Source organism: Haliotis rubra, unplaced genomic scaffold (assembly GCF_003918875.1).
Source record: "Haliotis rubra isolate DU_JTF1 unplaced genomic scaffold, ASM391887v1 Scf16, whole genome shotgun sequence".
Classification (NCBI taxonomy): Eukaryota; Metazoa; Mollusca; class Gastropoda; order Lepetellida; family Haliotidae; genus Haliotis; species Haliotis rubra.
Window position 1 is genome coordinate 2,718,620 of NW_025765558.1, and position 21,720 is coordinate 2,740,339.

General features: G+C 41.7%; 1 protein-coding gene across 1 annotated transcript; it reads left to right on the top strand.

The window, feature by feature from the left end:
* Positions 1 to 1,567: 1,567 nt before the first annotated feature.
* LOC124271399 (COP9 signalosome complex subunit 7b-like) lies at positions 1,568 to 21,400 on the top strand. Its single transcript, XM_046706541.1, has 9 exons — positions 1,568 to 1,665; positions 5,551 to 5,727; positions 6,825 to 6,900; positions 7,457 to 7,545; positions 9,769 to 9,828; positions 18,505 to 18,647; positions 19,214 to 19,319; positions 20,358 to 20,476; positions 20,879 to 21,400. Exons 2-9 carry the CDS (start codon positions 5,569 to 5,571, stop codon positions 20,913 to 20,915), a joined length of 789 nt encoding a protein of 262 aa, XP_046562497.1. The 5' UTR covers positions 1,568 to 1,665; positions 5,551 to 5,568; the 3' UTR covers positions 20,916 to 21,400.
* The last annotated feature ends 320 nt before the right edge of the window (positions 21,401 to 21,720 follow it).

The following is a 21,720-nucleotide window of genomic DNA, read 5'->3' on the forward strand; positions in this document are numbered from 1 at the left end:
GTGCGCGCGCGCGTGTGCGTGTGCGTGCGTGCGTGCGCGCGTTCGTTCGTGTGTGTGTGTGCGCGTGTGCGTGCGTGCGTGCGTGTGTGTGTGTGAAAAAGACGATATACATGTGGTGAAAGAAAGAGGAAGTGAGTCTGGCGCTACTAATAAATAATTTTGAAAGTGCCAGTGTGACCTGTCTGCGTGCGTGTGCGTGTGCATGTGCGTGTCTGTGCTTGTTAGTGTTTACAGATGCGTGTGTGTATTACATACTGGTTGTATTTTGCATTCTCTGCTATTAATCGAATGAACAGCCTACATATACAGTTAGAAGATTGATTGAATAGATTTCTGACACAATACCACAGATGACACATTAATCATGACAATAGTAAATGTTACATGCCAGTACTATAAATAAAGATGTGTGATGTATCTAAAATATTTACAATTGTGGTGTCCCAAATCAACTTTGGAGTTTTGATGATCATCATGAGATTGCCCAAAGGTTATGGGGGCTTTGGGGTAGCCAAGTGGTCCAAGCATTCAATTATCACGTAGAAAACTGGGATCGATTCCCCATACGTGGAGTCACTTTCTGTTTTCCCTCGCAATATATTCAGTGTGTAAAATAAGTTTCCAAATTCTGCTTGCCAGTCGGGCTAGCCATGCCTGAAAGTTACTAGCCCACAAAATAATTCACTAGTCCGAAATTGGATTGTAGAAACTAAGCAAAAAATGACAAAAATAGATGAGAATAAGATATTGTCGGCGTGACATGTGTTTCATCATTAAGCTGCTAATATGATGAACATTTTTATCAGGCCACAATCTTGCATGATTTAAAAGTGTATTGTAACTTAACAAGCGGCTTTTAGCCGGAGTGATATATTCACAAAATGACCCCATGAAAATTCACTAGCCAGTCGGGCCAGTGACTGTGGAGGTTTACTGGCCCTGCTGGAGTTTTTACTAGCCAGGGGCCAGCGGGCCAGTGGCTATTTCGCACACTGAAGCAAACCATCAACCAATACTGAGTGAATATTTTAGTATAAAGGAGGAATTCTGTATTGATACTTGACAGACTACAAACTGCAACGGTATATCTGCTGTAACTTTGTGAGTGAATAGAATAGTTAGACAGTAAAAACACAAATAGTTCCAGTCATTTTGTTTTTCAATATGTTATGACTCGCATATCATCAGCAAGAATCTGAAAGGGGTTATAATTGTCTCATTCATCTATCTGCCCAGCACAGCACAGATCTGGAAATAAATGGCTTTAATCATGTAGATTTGATTAAATCATGTAGATTGTATTAAATGTATGCTCATCATATGTAATTGTCTTTACAATGTCGATATATTACCTTGCAATCGCACAAAAAATACGGCGTTCCCTTTTTAGGTTTCACCTTTTACATATGATAATTTATCCGGCTAAGAGACAGAAAGGTTGCAAAAGAAATGTTGTTGCAAATAATGTACAAGTTGTTTTGCATGAAATGTTTGATCTTAGCTAAAGATAATCATCCATTCACCGACCGTCTGATTTTCTCGTGGGCTTTGAATATGATAAATGCGGAGTTGTTGGCCCCATAGAGGGCGCACGTTTCAAGGGAGGCAACTCTCATTATATACCTGGAAGCAGAAAGTAGAAGAAAATAGATATTTTATAACCTGGTAAGTGTTGGGTAATGTTTTGCAAACGTGATATTTGTTTATTTAAGTGAACAATACTCATAGTCTGTGGAACAAGAGGAAGGTAAATTGTCTTCTATCAAAAACGGTGAAAAATGTATGACACATGCAAGTTTGGGCTTATATTTGACGAACAACAACTTTCTTTAACACACTGGAACAGTCACGTTGGACGATAAAGAAACTGTAATCGGTGAAACAAAATGGAATGATGTAGATAAGATGACTTTATTGGGTTCCGGGCTATGATTCTCCCTTCACTGATCTCTTGTGGTTAGGCCTTCCTTTCCAGTCAAACTCACCGCCCGACCTACCGCCGGATCAGAAGGAGCTATATCAGTTTGTTGGTCCATTTATGTTACATTTTATGCATTAGGGAAATACCCAATGAGACTATTTGCAAGAGATAAACGTCATACTGCTAAAAGGTGCAACATTACAGTTTAGTAAGCCATTTAGTTCCGCCAACCCTTCATGTTCCACAATGTTGGGTACCCCTTGCCTATCAAACACATATTTTCCATCCATGAGGTTATTTGTGAAATAGGGTTACCTGTTAGCAGGGGTGGAAATAACTTTAAAATTGCTAGTGTACTCCGGTACAGTGGCACATGTAAAATCACTTGCCCTGATAATTTTTCCACTATACCGGCCGTTTTCTTGTTGATTTTTTAAATAAACAACATAACTAACATTGGAAAGTCAACTGGACACTGGTACAGTGTGATATGCAAATATGCTAGCCCGACAGAAAAAAACACTGGACTCGGGCGTCGGGCAATGGGTTATTTCCACCCCTGCGTTAGATAAGTAATTAGCTGAGGTCCATGTTGGGGGCAGTGTGGTAGCCAAGTGGTTACAGTGATCACTTGTCACACTGAAGACCCGGGGTTTGATCCCACGTGAGCACAATGTGTGAAGCCCATTTCTGGTGTCTACCATGATATTGCTGGAATACTGCTGAAAGCAGTGTAAAACTAAGCTCACTCACTCATGCTAGAGGCATGAGTTCAGTCCCCTGCTTGCATGGTACTAAAATTGTGCCCAGGAAAGAATAGTACTACCAGAGTCTATGTCAGTCTCATCTCACTAAATTATGGCTAGTGTTTAACTTCAAGGTACACTCACCCTTTAATTAGACTGGTTACCTGTAGGATAATATTGTTCGATGCTTCTGATTCAGTGAACAACTCTTTCTTTAAGCTAAGGGGGACGGTGGGTAGCCTAGTGGTTAAAGCATTGGCTCATCACACGAAGACCTGGGTTTGATTCCCCATATAGGTACAATGTGTGAAGCCCATTTCTGGTGTTCACCATTGTGATATTGCTGGAATATTGCTTAAAACCATACTCACTCACTAAGCTCAGTAATGGAAAGCAAATTTTAGGTGCAGGTGAGGTGAAATTGGGTTTATCGTTGTTGCTTGAGAATATTTGGGCTCAATGGCGTGCATATGCGTGTATGTGTATGTGCGGCTGCTTGTACTAGCCCAGACTGAAGCTAGTTTTATAGTGCTAGCCCACTGAGATACCATGCCGCAGTGAAGCATGAATACCCCACTCAGACACATTATACTGACTCGAGCCGACCAGTCCTTGTTGTACCCATTAATGCCGAAAGCCAGGCAGGGGACCAAAAAGTACCATATTTTAGCGTCTTTTGGTATGGCGTGGTCGGGATCGAACCCGCGACCTTCCGCTCTCCGGCGGACGCTCCTAACCACTACACCACGATGGAGGCGGTTTGCAAATTTTAGACGACAGACAGACAGATTGTTTATTACAAGTGTCACCGCATACATTATACATTGTAAAAAGAAAACTAGTATATAAAAGGAGGTGAGGTGAATTTGGGTTTAACGTGCTTGAGAATATTTCGCTCATATGACGACGTGCATGCGTGTGTATGTGTATGTGCGTCTGCTTGTACTAGCCCAGACTTAAGCTGGTTTTATAGTGCTAACCCACTGAGATATGTATATAAAAGGAGCCATCACATATGGGATTATGAGAGACTATTTACAAATATACAAATATACAAAATATAAAGCAAAATTTACAAATATTAAACTAATGATAATGGTGAATGTGCCATTCCTTTGAAATATCAAAGCAGGTCTTGGCTGTTAAAATGATAACTTTTCCATATCTGTAAACTTTATAAAATTACCATTTAAAACTATGCACTTATCTAACAAACATTTTGTAAAAGACTGGTATAAAGGACAGTATAAAAGTACATGCATTTCATTTTCAACAACATTCAAACAGTTAAAACACATGAAACACACTCTCTCATTTAAAGGCATATTACTATAGCAACCAGTTTCTATTAATAAGGGGGCAACACCGCATCTAAACATGGCTATCGCTCATCTGTGGCCTCGTGGGATGTTATCAGTAATGTTACGTTCCGCTCCATAGTTCGTCTTAAAAGTTTTGTAGTGACGAAGTTTATTACCTTCCTTGCCGTCTCGACTGGTCAGGCAATCTATCTTCTTCCAGTTCTCATAACATCTCTCTCGTGCTTCACTCTGCACTTTGTGTACAACGTCCTTCACACGTAATCCATTGTTTAGCACCTGTATAGCTGAAAAACTGTCCCTGAGGAAGCCAATCTTTCACACAAAAAACACATGATCTAGCCGTGTAACAGATATGTAAACATCTCTCCAGCCTTTACAAGACAGTTTATTGGTCCTTGGCATTAACCATGTCTTTGGTAGTTTAACACAAGGAAATTCAATCCCTTGTACCCTAATGATGTGGATTGTTGCTTAATTAGTTGCATCATAAATCATTAAAATAAACAAAAACTTATGTGAGTGAGTGTTGCCTTTGACGATATTAGCCAACTGTCTGGGTGCAAGATGAATGATCATTTTACAGTGATGTGTACATAAATTTACCTCTTCACAAAATGTTATGAAGGGTTTGTACATTTTGTAATAGTAATTTGAACATGCATATATTCCATTTAAATTATTATTATTATAGTATACTTATATAGCACACATATCCAGGCAACAACTTGCTCAAGGCGCTGATATTTTTTTCCCCCGATCAGTGGATGTCAATCTCAACGGCACATCGTATTATCAATCTCAACTCCCTGGGGAGTATACAATTCTTGCAGCCACTAGGCGCATCGAGTTATTGTGGCTTTCTCATCCTAACGAGGTACCCATTCTCAGCTGGGTGGACTGGGACACATAGTCACAGTATTTTGTCCAAGTTCACTGCACGTTGCTGTACCCGCAACTAGGTGTTTGCACGTATTCATGTGGCCACCATCTGGTCATGTACCAACGGATTCGTGGGTTCTTTTAAGTGCACAGGGTTGTGTACTGTACACTAGGGGTTGTGACAACACTGAAAGAGTCTGCACACAAAGTTGACTCCAAGATTTTTACACCCGGTCACAGGTGGGCTCGATCCCGACACCTCAACCTCGCTGGATCACTAGCCTGGCGCCTTAGCCAGCTCGCCCACCGCGCCCAAATTGGTTACTTTTCCAGAAGTTAACAATTACCTGCAGTTTTATTGAGTGTAGCTTCTTCAGTTTCTACCATAAATCAATAAAAAGATTGGTCCAGTATAGAGAAGTAAATTTTCTATTTCTATGTGGTTTTTACTAATGTTTTTTTGCACTGTTGACTGTCTAGGAAAACTGGGTTGTTGTTTCGTTATGTCATCCTAGATTACAAGGATGTGTGTTAGGTTAAAAACTAAGCATAAAAGTCAACAAATGTTCAAAGGCCCCTTCTTATAAACAACCTGTTTTGTTGAAGTATTTTATTTTATGGATTCCACAGATGTTTACTTTCATTCCTGCTGTGGTAATGACAATAAATGCACTTCATTCAGATTTACTCACAACTGACCATGGCTACCGAGAAGACAACAGCAAATCCCCTTGAACAATTTGTACTTCTTGCCAAGACGGCTAAAGGTGCTGCAGCAGTGAGCCTTGTCAACCAGGTGCTAGATGCTCCGTCAGTGTATGTGTTCGGTGAATTGCTGGACATGCCCAACATACAGGAGGTAGGGTGTTCATTGGCTGTATATCTTACTGTCTAAGGTTGTACAGTCAAATCCCGATGAGTCGAATCGCTAGGGACCAAGTAATAAATTCGACTTATCGATGTATTTGAGACATAGGTATGTCTATGAGGGTAGAGAAGAAGATGATCCAGTCCTAATTCCTCCGCCTAAGCATTTGTTTATCTAATGATTTCCATATCACTAATAGGGGCACCTTATCAGTTACAGTCTGATTAGCACAGACAGTGATTTCCGTAAAATCACTAATCTGCCTTTTGAACTCACCCGTCAATGGCGGAAAGGTGTGAGCCGCGCTGGTTTGTTAATTGGATCAGTTTGCTACACCAATCAACTTCTCATTGACTGACTTCGGCTTATGTATACAAGATTGCTGTTGTTTGAATCTCATGGGACCAAAGTTCCTTCTCGAGTCATCGTGTGTATTTATGAGTCGAATTCGTGTAACCGGAAATTAAATGATGACAACTATAACAGGGAATGGTCGGGACCGACAGGTACTTCGAGTTATGCATAATATTCGAGACACCGGCATTCGACTCATCGGGATTTGACTGTACTTTGCTGTGTAGAAGTGGTGCAGAGTAGTGTTCCTGTGTGCCACAGTCATATCATCATGGGTGTCAGCCTGATTGAAATGTTTTATTCTGTCTAATTTACTGCACATTTTCTATGCAGAATTGGTTCCTTGCTAATTCTGGGTTAGAATTGATCCCCAGGAACCATGGATTGGGTGGTCAGAGTAGGTGATGGGGTTGATCACATGTCATATTACTGCATGGATATTGCTCACAAAATCATTCACTGGATTGTCTGGCCCAGACTTGATTATTTACATTATTTATGTTGTATTAGCACCAATCCATGCTCCAGGATTTCACCAAAGTGATAAATGCCTATGGCCTGCAACATCTTGGACTTCCTCTTGTGAATCATGGCGTCTTGAAGAATATGTTAATGGATACATAAAAGTGCTTGTTTTGCCAATCAAATACCACAAAAAACAGCAATTTAGTTATTAAAGATTGGAACCACTGCAATTTATTAAAAAATAATTGTACTGTCTCCTTTTTTTCCAGCTGTCCGCAGGGCCACATGCTCCGTATTTCCAGGTGTTGAATCTATTTGCATATGGAACTTATAGAGAATACAAAGGTTTGTATTCAGGCACTGTCCTTTTTATTGATTTGCATATATGCACACCCAAGTTTGGATAGATTTTGATTGTGGTTTATATATAGTGGTCCTTTTCAGTTCAATATAACCATAGTTTATTGTACACTGTTCCAGTGGGTCTTCAGTTTAGATTACCCGTGAAGGTCCGGGTTAGAATGAACCTTCAGTAACCCAGGCGACTAATGGGATAGGGTGGTCAGGCTCGCTGGCTTGGTTGACACATGTCATCGGTTCGCAATAGTGCAGATCGATGCTCATGCTGTTGATCACTGGATTGTCTGGTCCAGACTCGATTATTTACAGGCCTCAGCAATATAGCTGGAATATTGCTGAGTGCGGCATAAAACTAAACTCACTCACTCATTCAGTTTAGATCCTCATTAAGAATAATGAGAGACTTATTGTCTGTTGTGTTAAGCCGTAGTGTTAGTGTTTTACATGAAGTTTCAAGAATTATTGTTGTGGGCATTTATCAGTTCCTTGTTGTTGAGTGTCCTATTTTACACAAAATAATGTTTACCCTGCTTTGTTTCAGCCAATGTTGCAAAACTCCCAGAGTTGACGGCGGGACAGTTAACGAAACTGAGACATTTAACAATTGTTTCATTAGCTACAAAATCCAAAGTAAGTTACCAGCGCTATGTTAAAGAACAAATAAACTTTGTTTTTTGTTACTCTTTTAACCATTACATATGAAAGATTTGTGGTTAGTCTTATGGGAACACCAAATTCATTCTTAAAAACTTGTGGTTAATTAATACCGAGCGATTAAAAGTTGCCAAAAAGTCGCCTGCTTCACTCTCGACCGCCAACAAAACCACAGACAGGTTACGTAACTCTGTCGCCAGAGCACTGCAGTGACGTCATATGAGGAACGATTTTCAGTTAGTTGTATATAAAGTGTGTAGCAAGCTTCGTCATTTTGATGATTTCTTGACATCAACAAAGACATGCCGAATCGTTCGTTGTTGTCGCCAGTTGCTCCAAGGGATCGGGCGATGGTGTCACCATGCACAGATTTCCACAGGACCCCGCAGTTCATGCTAAATGGGTTATGTTTGTGCTAAATGGGTTATGTTTGTGAGTGCGGAAGTTAAAGAAGCCAGTGTTGTGGAAGCCTGAAACAATATCTTACTTATGTTCAGATCGCTTCCACGGAAGTTAAAGAATCAAAACTACTGACTAGTTGTTGTAAAATATGTATATTGTCTAAACTGTTAGAATTAATGAGATTATACTGCACGATAAATTTGTGCTACATTCATTACCCAAAGGATTTTGGACACAACTCAGACATAGCGATTTCTTCCACTCACCAGTATGTAGATACTAGATCAGTCAATGCGTCTTTATATTTGGTCTTATAATCCTAATTAGTTTATTATCATACTTGTATGCATTTTGAAACTTAATAAAAAGCAGGTGATCTGCTGATACTTATAGTGAATTTATAACAGGACTGTAATATCTAGACATTTTATTGTTTGCCAATGAGAACCATAATTCGCACACACGCCCTAGTGTATGTTGTCTGTCTCATTACACTTCACGGCGAAAACAATGATTCTGTTGAATGCTACATATGAATAAAAACAAAATGCAAATATTAAAATGAAAAAGGATGAAAGTTATAGGAACAATGTCAGGCTATTACCTTGTTCGAGGAATGTATCCATCAATATCCACAAAAACGAGTTATATGCCATTCATCTGCTGTTCCAAGATATATGTCTTTTAACAGTCTAATATACGAAAAAGTGATATATCGTTTCAGGTATTTCACATTGGTGTATAGTCTCATTGGTCACCCAAGATAGCACACCTGGCAACTAATTGCATAATGTCCAACTTGGAAATTAGGCAAAGCAGGAGACAAAATTAAATGACAGTAGATTGTGAGAACATATAGCTTTCATTTTTCACAACAGTTGTCACGATTTCAGGTTTATACAAACCTGTAAACAAGATCATTTACCCCCTGAAATGTACATGAATTCTGCATCGCGAGGCCCCTCATATCTATTCCTCACATGGCGTCACATGGTCTAGAAAACAAGTTGCTCTGATTGGTTGAAATTTCGCGGCGGGTGAGAAATGTAGATGATTGTGCACTGTTGTCATAAATGTCGATTTAAGTTAATTAAAGATAGAAATGAGTAGTTTTAATGACAGGGTTTCATTTATAACGATGATTTAATATGTATTTGTACCCCCCTAGAGTATATGTGATCTTTAAGGATGTATCACTGCACATGTACATGGTCACTAGATTAGCGGACCACCTCCGTGGTGTAGTGGTTACAGCGTCCACCCGGAGAGCGGCAGGTCGCGGGTTCGATCCCCGACAGCCGCATATACACACACACACACACGCATGCACGTCGTCATATGAGTGAAATATTCTCACGCACGACGTTAAACCCAATTTCACCTCACCTCACTAGATTAGCTGCTAGTTATACAAAGGGATATTTGTACAAGACGGTTGATCTGGATGACTTTATCAGCTGTTGTGAATCTCCGCATGTTAATTACAGCCTGGGACTGAGTCTGCCAGCAGAATACTGTCACTTGACTTCTTGTTTAGTATTTAGTGTTAAATTAATACTAATAAGAAATGGGAGCTTACACGACAGATACAGATACTGTGAATCTGGGACAAAGATGCTCTCAAGCTTACCATGCTTGTCTCCCCTTTGCATGACAGATTTACTAAAGTCTTTTGAAAATCAGGGATTGCTTATCTTGTTTTGAGTAGTTTACGTCCTGTGTCACACTGAGCGTTCATCCCAGTCAGTTAGTCAAACGGCAGTACACTGAATCACGGTTGATCCTTTTTCCTTGCAGTGCATTCCCTACTCAGTGCTGTTAGAAGAGTTAGAAATGCAAAATGTCCGACAACTTGAGGTAAGTCTAGTGTGTTGATACATCAGGTGAGTGAGTGAGTTTGGTTTTACGCCGCTTTTAGCAATATTCCAGCAATATCATGGCGGGGGACACCAGAAATGAGCTTCACACATTGTACCTATGTGGGGAATCGAACCCGGGTCTTCGGCGTGACGAGCGAACGCTTTAACCATCAGGCTACCCCACCGCCCCTGATACATCAAGATAGCATTAACAACATATGTGGTGGTCATAACCCTCATAGACCTGTGAAGATCCAGGTTAGAATATTGATCTTCAGTAACCCATGCTTGTTGTAAGAGGCGACTAACGGGATTGGATGGTCAGGCTCACTGACTTAGTTGACACATGTCATCAGTTCCCAATTTCGCAGATCGATGGTCCTGCTGTTGATCACTGGATTGTCTGGTCCAGATTTGATTATTTACAGACTGCCACCATATAGCTGGAATATTACTGAGTGTGAAGTAAAACTAAACTCACTCACTCACTGGTTTCCAACAACCAATGCTGGTCATAGGAGGTGATTTAACTGATCAGGAGCAGTTGGTTAGCACAGTGGTTAAAGCAATTACTTGTCACACCGAAGAGCCGAGTTCACATCCCAACATTGGTAAATGTGTGAAGCCCATTTCTGGTGTCCCCCACTTTGATGTTGCTGGATTATGTGAAAAGCAACGTAAAACCATACTCGCTCGCGCACTTGGGAATTTGGTTGAATGACTGACCAATGACCTTTCCCACTGTAAATTATGGAATCAGTCTGTGCCAAAGTATTTTCCACATTCTACCCAAAACTTGGGTGAAGACGTCAATTTTAGTAATTGTATTGTTATCAATTTTAGCTGGTCTCAAACAGAATGTTACTTGACTTGGGCTTCAGGCTAGTGGCTGAAGTCTCAGACTGAAGAATGAAGATTTGAAATTTGAATGTGATGGCAACTAACTAACTGCATAAGTTTGTGTCTATGAACATTGCTACTGCTAGAACAGTTCTGAAACCAGTGTGTTAAGTTTGAATTGTTGACGAGAAGTAGAATCCGTCTGTTCTCTCCAGTGTGCAAAATAGTTCCCAAATTTTGCTAGCCAGTCTGGCTAGCTATGCCTGAAAGTTACTAGCCCGCGAGATCATTCACTAGCCCGAAATTTGAATGTAGAAACTAAGATAAGATTACAAAAATAGATGACAGGGATAGAAATACTTTTTTTTTTCTAAGTGTGCCTTAGGGCACCAGACCAATAGATGTGCCTTTAAGAAATCAAGTTTGCCCACGTTTTTAGAATAAGTGACGGTAGCAATGATGATGATCACTTGAAATTTATTGTTAGTAAAAGACAGATGTAACCTGTTTTCTGTTACCACTGATATGTCTTCTGTTTAAGATGGCTTTCTTAAGCTTCATTTGTTCTGCTTTCCCAGCCCCTTTAATAGCTAAGAATTTTGTGACAGGTTCACCTGTTCAATATATCTAACTTACAAAATTTCCTCTTCAGTAACCAAACTATCAGTACTCCCAACATTCTAAATGGAAAAACAACCAGATTTCCTTACATCATCCATCATAGTTCCAGTCAAATAAATGTTTTTGCTTGTTTGTCATTTATGTACATGTTTTGTTTTGGGGATTAAATGACTAAAAGTGAGTTATGTCTCTAAAATATTAGGCGTGCCATAAGGGCTCCGAGAACATTTTTTCCCGTGCCATTTCAATATTTACCATGCCATGGCACACTAATATATGGGTTATTTCGAACCCTGGATGAGAATAATAAATTTTTCTTATCCTGACTCATGTATTATTGCTTGTCTCCTTCCTTTCCCGAACATTAGTGGAACACTTGTATCTCCTTTTTGAAGCTCCCTTAAAAAAAGCAGACGTAAAATCACTACTCACCACGAGTTGTCTCCCTCTCCGTTTTGGCGGGAAAACGGCGCCACCCGTCTTCCCACTCTTCACTCTCTCCTTCTTCGCCCTAGTGGACGGTTGGGAGAGCACCTGTGTCTCCAACACGGCACTATATCCTTTGCTAACTTAGTTATTACCCTATAAGTTACCTTTATAAGGTTTCAGGGAGTATCCTTCTACAATATGGTTTGAAATTTATTAGCAAATTTGACTGTTTATTCACGGTTTCACGTGATTGTTCAGTTGTTTACATTTCATGAAAACCTGTTTTCGTTGTAGGTTTAGGTTCTCTGCTGCAGACCCGCATTGATTGTGCCCCAGTTGCACAACAATATGTACTTCCAGCTCTCGCTGTAAATTATGTCAGCAATTAACAAAAATTGAATTGAATAATTATTATTTCTCTGTACTTAGATGTGCTAAGGATAAATCCAGACGACTGTTGCAAGTCATGGCTAAACCAGCTGAGTCCCTAAAGAGCTGTCTATCGTTGTCAGACGACATACTTCCATCCAGTGACCTGCCGGAGGCGTTTTCAGAAGATGGGCGTGGGATGAGGTCCGCCATTACGTCGAAGAAAAGATCTTCTACGTCGGACAACTCCTCAACCCATATGAAGAAGAAGAGGCCATCTTCGTCGCAGAAGAAGCCTTACACCTCTAAGGCTTCAACCAGATCTACTGGGAGCTCTTCACAGACTACGAGGACTTTTTCTGCTGAGATCGTCCCGATGGAAGAGAGAGGCTTATATGATATAGCCGCTGATACTCATCCGAGAGATACTGCATAAGAAGAAGACGCAGGCCTCAGCAACGGTAATGTCAGCAACCCTCTCTACGCAGTCTGAGTTACCTTCAACACTGACAGCAGAGATCCATGAGGCACAGCGATCCCTGGACCATATCGCTACCCTCTCAGATGCGACATCACTACAGTCGTCGCAGACATTCAACCCCGGGGCCTTCATGCAGCAGTTCTCTCAGCAGATGATGGAAATGATGGAGAAGCGCTTCGCGCAGGAAAGAACCTCGCATGATGGACAGACAGCCAGGCGGCTCTCATGCCCAAGTCGTCAACCTCAGAGAGGAACCAGTGCTGCACGAAGGACCCCACACTGATGATACATCTGAGAGGCCTACCAGAGGATCTAGCTCTAGGACTAAGAGCAGACCTACCCTGCAGGACGTCAGCAAACCTGCGCGAAGGAGGGCACGTTCTTCAGACCAGAATAGATCGTCATCAGATGATGAGGCTAATGAAGAACCTTCACGCAGGCTACCCACTTCACAGAGGAAGAAACCTACACCTCCTAGAAGGTTCAGAGAGACGTCTCGGGATTCAGACCCTCAACAAAACCTCTCACCTGCGCGAAGGTCTTCTGAATTATCATCAAGGACGTCAACAACGCCTCGCAGGTCGTCACGCGATTCACCACATAGAGATGTATTGCCTTCGTGAAGACAATCCCGGACAGGAAGACACTCACCTCCACGCAGGTCGCCATACAGATCTCCTCTTAGAACTAGACGTAGTTCAACGTACTCATCTCCACACAGATCGCCACGCAGATCTCCATGCACGAAGGATATTCAACGATCATATACAAGTGGACATGATACAGAGGACGATGGCGGAATCATTTTTTCGGACTCAGAGATAAAATATGGGATGGCTAATGGACTGGACCTAGCGTCACCCTCTAAAGAAGAGAATGAGGCATTCACGTACCTAATGAAGGATGATGATGTGGACACTATCACTCTACCTCCAATTGACCCGGTCTCGGACGTACCAGAGGACCTGGACGCAGCCTTCAGGAAGGCAACTAAGTTCCAGTCTCCAAATATCCCACAGTTCAACGCAAAGAAGTTCTCACTGCATAACATGGACCCCTTTATGAAGGCACAAGAAATAGATGAGAACTATAAAATCATCAATGACTCCCGGACCAAATCTTACAAGATTAATGACAAAAAGCTGGCACAGATGGACACTATGACCAGAAGGATGTTCTTCGGACTTAACAGATCCAGGGCAATTAATGAAACGCTCATTTCCAAGTTCAGGAACTCAACTGCAGAGGAAGACCGGATGATTTATTCTGCCTTACTAATGCAGAAAAAGGACCACCAATTTATGTCAGAGCATTTATCATCCATATCAGCAGCATTGACGCTTGCCAGAAGACAAGGTCTACTGTCTTCATGTAACTGGAGTGAACGCTTCACTAAGACTCTGTACAGAGCTCCATGGTCTTCAACATCCATCTTCGCAGGGGAGATTGACGAGGTTGCCAAGGAAGTCACAAAGGAATCCAGGGAAGTCATGATGATAAAGTCCATTGATACCCTAGCCAGTGTCATCAGGCAGACGTCCCAACCCTACTCTGGCAAATCTAAATTTGCAGGCATCCAGAAAGCAAGAGAAAACAAAATGGGGACCTCCAAAGGAGGAAAGGATTCTTTTTGTCGCCCATCCGGTAACTATAGAGGACGATCCGGACGAGGCAGGGCACCCAGAGGTGCCAGAGGCTTTAGACGATGAAGGACGGGTTCGGAACGACTGGAGTCTTCCACCCCCAGCCGTTCCTGTTCAACCTTCCCAAGTGGGTGGATGTCTACAACGCTACTGGGAGAACTGGGGAATTCTTCAAGACCACGTTGTATCCAACACCCTAAGAGAAGGATATCATATACAACTACAAGCAGCCCCTCCATTAACAGACGTACCTCAGGGGTTAAACTTTACGACCCATCAGACAGAGAGGCTGCAAGAAGCGGTCACATCTCTACTAGAGAAGGACGCTATAGAGGTGATAGATCAGGATCAGATCTCACCAGGATTCTACTCCCCAGTTTTCCTCGTACCAAAGAAAAACTCCAAAGAAAAGTTCCGACTAACTTACAACATGAGGACATTCAACGGAGATTATCTACGCAAACCAGCAAAATTCAAACTGATTCATCTGCCTCAACTACTACATCTCGTCTGTCCGTTGGACCATATGGCCAGCATAGATTTACAGGACGCATACCTGCACATTCCTATACGTCCGGAATCAAGGAAGTACCTGAGATTCGTACTAGACGGATGACACTACCAATGGAAAGTCCTGCCATTTGGAATATCATCGGCCCCCTGGTTGTTTACAAGAGTGACGAAGCCCATAGTCACATACCTACATCATCGAGTTCTACGCAGTGCGTACTACCTAGACGATGGGATTCAGGCTCATCAAGATCCATATCATCTCAGACTACAACTAGACTTCACCATCAGGCTTCTCACACAACTAGGGTGGCTAGTGAATCTCCTCAAGTCGGATCTAGAGCCTACACAGGACCTGCAGTTCCTAGGAATTCGGCTCAACACAACAGAAAACCGCATAACAGTACCAGAGGACCGTTGGCTAAAGATACAAAGATGGTATCGCAAGCTCTACTCTCTCCGTGGCCACTCCGACAGTGGCAGGGTCTCCTCACGTCAGCACAGGATATGACGCGCAGAGGGAGATTACAATTACGCCCACTACAGGTCTTCGTAATTGCACATCTGGACGATCCGGACCCCTTCGGACTCCCGGACAGACTAAAACCATATCTACTATGGTGGACTCAGAGATCGAATTTTATGCGGAGGCACCTACTTAGCAGAGCCGGAGTGCAAAACGCATCTCTATGTGGACGCATCTCTCCAAGGTTAGGGAGCACACCTCAACAACGAAGTGTCAGCTGGGAAATGGACGTTACAAGAGAAAGATCTGCATATCAACATGCTAGAAATGAAAGCAGTGATAAACGCCATACTTCACTGGACCAGCATTCTAAAAATGCTCATCTAACGGTACACACGGACAACTCCACAGTGGCGTTCTACATAAACAAAAAGGATCAACAAGGTCGGCGAACCTTCTGAACCTTTGCTTTCATCTGTTCAGCATAACAGACAATCTGAACATCCACATAAAGGCATGCCACATTCCAGGAGCCAAGAATGTGATAGCAGACGACTATCTCGTCCAACTCAGCCATCCCCAACAGAATGGATGCTACATCCAGAAATCTTCAAACAGATCATACAAGAGATAGGAGGCCACTAATAGACTTGTTTGCCACAAGATTCAACAATCAACTGGTAACATTCGTCTCTCCAATACCAGATCCACGAGCATGGGCAACAGATGCTCTAAGCATCTCTTGGGAAGGACTAAACGCTACGAAGTTCCCCGCCACCAGCTCTAATACGAAAAGTGTTGCAGAATATCATGCAGACGAGGAACCTGCAACTGATTTTGATCGCGCCTTATTGGCCAGCGAGAATGTGGTTCCCCATTCTCATACAAGAATTAGGACCGCCTCAACTGCAACTACCAGAGTGGACGAACTTGCTAGTACATCCACACACAAAGCAAGCAAACGGCCACCCCATGGTGTTCCTCCTACACGCATGGACCGTATCAAGGCGTGCTTGAATAAGAGAGGATATTCCGCCAGGGCAGCTAAAGCGTCACGCTTAGCTTTAAGCAAATCAACACGCTAACTTGTACGACGACAAGTGGCTTAAGCTTCTGAGACCCACGCTTGAAAACAGGCTTCACAGCCATGAAAGCGACACACCCTCAAGTGGCGGACTATCTTTGTCACCTAAGACAAACGAAGCGGTTAAAAGGGTCTACACTCTCAACATACCTAGCAGCATTGAGCTCAGTTATCACTATGAGGACGAGTGTAAAACTGACTAAGGTACCAGAGTTACTGGCCTTACTACGCTCTTTTAAACTGGAGGACCAACAACAGAGATTTAAAGCTCCGGCTTGGGACCTCAATATAGTTCTACGACATCTCACCAGTGACGCTTATGAACCATTAGATAGGACATCTTTTGAGTTCTTGACACAGAAAACTCTATTCCTGATGGCTTTAGCAACAGCAGCAAGGATGTCGGAAATACATGCTTTGAAAGGACACGATTTGATGAAAATCGAAACATCGTACATATGGGACTGAGATGGGACTTTATAGCAAAGAATCAACTGCCAGGTCAACCGGACAGACAATTCCACATCCCAGCATTATCCTCAGTCCTTGGGCCACAGGATACACAGGACCTATCCTTGTGCCCAGTAAGAGCATTAAAAGTCTGCCTACAAAGGTCTAGGACCAGGAGACGAAAATTCAAGCGTCTTTTCATCCCTATATCGGCAGAGACACAGACAGAGATCTCTGCACTACGATATCAATATGGATGAGAACTGTCATTCTACGGGCCTGCAAAGCAGCAGGACTTGATCCCTACACGAGCCTCCAATCCACATGAAATTAGAGCTCTGGCGTCAACACTCGCTCTACATGGGAATTGCTCTATCACGACGATAATGGAGGGCTGCTTCTGGAAATCGGACATGGTGTTTGCCAACCACTACCTGAGAGACATCGCCACTGAAGACGTCTCCGGCATTCACCATTTCGGCCCCCTTGTTGTAGCACAACAACTGACAGTTCCACGGAGGCGCTGAGACAGAGTCTCGCCCTTTTATCACATGACTTGCAAAAGCCAACACTCAGGAGAGTTACAGCTTTAGAGTCCATATGCACGTCTAAGACAGACTAGCATGAGTGATAAGACCAAGTACTTGTAAGGACTTACTCGTACATAAGAAGGGTCGCTTCTCCACTTGATGCATGCATCAAGCGATGGAGTTGTTAAAATCCACATATAATGTTAACAGAAGCAAGGACCAAAAGTTAACAATTGTGGTCCCCCCATCAGAGAAAGCTGGAAGTAAGGGTTACAGCAGCAGCAGAGCATAGCAGTAAATTGAAGTGCTACCAGGAAGTTCCCATAGGGGGTATGCAAGACGTAAATCACCAAATTGGAATCCAGAAGTGGCTTGACCCACCACCAAATCCGTTGGATTCTACAAGCAATAATACATGAGTCAGGATAAGGAAAAATATGTAATTTTCTGAGTAAAATTGATATTTTATACTTATCCTGACTCTTGAGGTAAGCCCTCCCAACCTCCCCGCTAGGCACTTTGGATTTCCCAGCAAATCTAAGTGTCGGGCTTGCAATTCGGAGAGAGTGAAGAGTGGGAAGACGGGTGGCGCCGTATTTCCGCTAAAACGGAGAGGGAGACAACTCGTGGTGAGTAGTGATTTTACGTCTGCTTTTTTGAATGGAGCTTCAAAAAGGAGATACAAGTGTTCCACTAATGTTCGGGAAAGGAAGGAGACAAGCAATAATACATGAGTCAGGATAAGTATAAAATATCAATTATACTCAGAAAGTTACATTATTGTCGGCATGACACGGATTTCATCATTAAGCTGCTAATATGATGGACATTTTTATCATGCCATAATGTTATGGATATAAAAATGTGTTATAACTTAACAAGTCGGAGTGAGTGATATATTTACAAAATCACCCCAAGAAATTTCATCAACCATTCGGGCCAGTGACTGCAGATTTACTGGCCTGATTGGCTTTTTACTAGCAACGGACTAGCGGGCCAGTGTTTTTTTCGCACACTGGTTCTCTCCCACATTTTCCCAACATTGTATTGTTTTTTATTTTATTTTTTTTTAAGTCAAACATATGTTGATTGCTAATAATAACCAATATAATAGTATCGGCATTTGACAGATTGTAAGAGGAACTAAGCAACAACATTTGATATGAAACAAAAGTTGGCATACTTTTGGGAGTTTGCTGACCTGTGTACAGTTATATTTCCCATATGAAGCAGCTTCTATGTGTTATCCAGGATCTGATCATTGAGGTTATCTATGCTGACATCATCCATGGCAAGCTGGACCAAAGGAATCAACAGTTGGAAGTGGACTACGCCATCGGTCGAGACATCCGCTCTGATGCAGTCCCAGAAATCATCACCGTCCTGCAAGATTGGTTTGTATTTCATGTATATCTATTCTGTACTGTACCACTTTGAACTTGGTGATTCTGCCTAAGTGTTTTTAGATGTTTTGCATTCCTATTATATCAGATTTGTGGTTTTGAGTCAGGTTGTTCATCATATTAATCTGGGTTAGAATTGGTCTTCAGCAACCCATGCTTGTTGTAAAAGGCGACTAACAGGATCGGGTGGTCTGGGTTGCTGACTTGGTTGACACATGTAATGGTATTCCAACTGTGTAGATTGATGCTCATCCTGTTGATCACTGGATTGTCTGGACCAGACTTGATTATTTACAGACTGCCACCATATAGCTGGAGTGTTGCTGAGTGCGGCATTAAACAACAAACAAACATAATTGCCAGAGTTATAAAAATATATGTCTGGGGTATTAATATGAATTTAACATTTTGCATAATTAAGATTTGTTTTAGAAGGACAGGAGTTATGTTGTGTCTTTAATTGGTCTCTTATTTCATGTGGCTTGAATATTGCTGTATTGCGTAAAACAACATACTAAGATGAAACCATGTTTCCTTACATGTGGAGTGTGTTCTAGGTGCAATGGCTGCGAGACAGTTCTGAAGGGTATAGAAGACCAGATCTCCAAGGCCAACGCCAACAAGGAGAAGAACAACAAGATCAAGGCAGAGATTGAAACAGAGGTGAGGAAGAGGCATTTCTTCACGTCCTGTCGGGCGGTGGGGTAGTCTAATGGTTAAAGCGTTGGCTCGTCACGCCGAAGACCCGGGTTCAAATCCCCACATGGGTACAATGTGTGAAGCCCATTTCTGGTGTCCCCCGCCGTGATGTTGCTGGAATATTGCTAAAAGTGGCGTAAAACCAAACGCAGTCAGTCAGTCAGTCAGTCACATCCTGTCCTGTACCAAGTCATACTCAATCCATTCATTAATTGGAAGAAGAGTTACTTCCCTTGTCACAGTTCAGAGGGTCATTGTTATCAGTTTAGAGAAGTCAGCCATTATGGGGGAGCAGATGGCTGGTGGTTTGGTCCCCTTAAACATCATATCAGAAGATGTTAAAATATGGTACTTGTTGTTACCTCGACTGGTGCTCATTGAGAATGGGATAAAACAAGGTCTGTTCAGCTTAGAGACAGTACACTATGTCTGAGTAGGGTGTCCATGTAAAATTTTGTATTGCAGTGGGCTAGCCTATTAAACCAGCCTTTGTCTGAAACAGCCCAAGTAGCTACATAAACATACATACACACATCCATGTGTACATGTTAGGGTTGTTACGTTTTCGGTGAATCAAACTTCATGGATTCAATTTGTTATTTGCGCTCACTAGAATCGAGTACCCCTGAATTGATTTTAAAAGAAGAGTTTTTACTTGAATTTGGGTGTTATTTATCAAAATGAGAAATGCAAAATGGAATATATTCAACACTTCCACATTTAATTTGATAGTAGGTCATTGGCCATTGTTGTGACAAAGTAACACAGTCAACATGGTCTGAACATATCAACTACAGACTTATTAATGTATTCATTACCCAAATAATGAAAAGATATTTGCATTCATTTCCCAGTATTTGTAATACCGGTAGTTACCAAATATTCCTTATATGTATCATATTCACCTAGTAGTGGATTCATCGCAACCAAGCAAATCACTGTATAAGTTCAATAATCTTGAACACAATGTTAAACCCGATTTCACTGACATTTCTGTGACAGGTGGCCAACATCAAGAAGACACTGAAGAGCACACAGCAGTCGGACCTGGACGACCAGATGGTCACCGACAGCTCCCTCTCCCAGTCAGACAAACCAAAGAAGACATCCAAGAGTAAAGGGTAGGGCAACACTTGTCCATGTTGGATTTGTCAAGATTCACTTCATATTGTATTTCCAATAATAATCCATTTGTACCACAATATATTACATGCTTTCTATCATCCTTGACTTGTGTGGGGCGGTGGGGTAGCCTAATGGTTATAACGTTTGCTCGTCACACCGAAAGCCCGGGTTCGAATCCCCACATGGGTACAATGTGTTAAGCCCATTTCTGGTGTCCCCCGCCGTGATGTTGCTGGAATATTGCTAAAAGTGGCGTAAAACCAAACTCAGTCAGTCAGTCAGTCCTTGACTTGTGAATGGAGTAAAATTACACATTTTGCCAACTTTGTCAAATCATATCTGCCGTTTTCGTTGATCAAGATGAGTTTGTTATTTTCTGTATTGCCTGTCTGTTTTAGACTACGAGGAAGCAGTACAACGAAGCTATGGAAGTGATGTGAGCTGTGATTAATTTGTGAACTTGTACATACCTGTGGAAAGATAAATATTACGTGCTACAGACACTCAAGCTAGAGTTACCTCCCTGTGCCACAAGCAGATCTTGAATGTCCGGCCTATCACCAGTTGTGGAATGGATACAGTCTGCAAGGTGTGTTATCGATATATATTAAATATATATCATGAGGACTTGTTTATATCTGTACTGAAACGAAAAGGTTAAGGATCATGAAATATTGTTTAATGTGGAATATTAAATTGTTGTCCTCAGTTCTAAAACTTTCACCCAAATATTCATGATTCATAACTTTTTTTGTTCAGTATACCGAGTATATGAAAGTAGGAGGTAATTTCTGGACAGGAAGGGAATAACAAGTGTTATCTGTTCTGATTTGAAAAAAAACTTCATTATTTATCTACCACCTGCAGAAATAATTTGTTTGCATTTGTACGCTGATCATGTAATAAATGTGTAAAACATCCCTTGACACATTTCTATTTAGTTCACTGCATAGGTCGGGAATGTACAAATGTCCATTATTTACATTGATACAGTTGCTATGATAAGTCATATTTTTATTCTTGGCAATTCTGTCCATTAATGTTTAAATACCACTCCAGAAGTTCTTTTCATGAAAACTTGTGATATTATGTGTTTAATAATAGCTGAGCATTCACGTTAAATAAATTTGTGTCCATGTATTATTCTGTAAGAAATAAAACTGATCAATTTCATCAAGTAATGCCCAAATTGACGTCATCAACTAGTCATAAATCATGGTTGCATGGTACTAAGGTTTTG

Bases quoted from the DNA above. Each gene is read 5' to 3' on its own strand.
- LOC124271399 (XM_046706541.1), top strand. From the start codon at position 5,569: ATGGCTACCGAGAAGACAACAGCAAATCCCCTTGAACAATTTGTACTT. The intron at 7,546-9,768 runs GTAAGTTACCAG...TTTTCCTTGCAG, and splicing joins CATTAGCTACAAAATCCAAA to TGCATTCCCTACTCAGTGCT. The intron at 19,320-20,357 runs GTGAGGAAGAGG...TTTCTGTGACAG, and splicing joins AGGCAGAGATTGAAACAGAG to GTGGCCAACATCAAGAAGAC.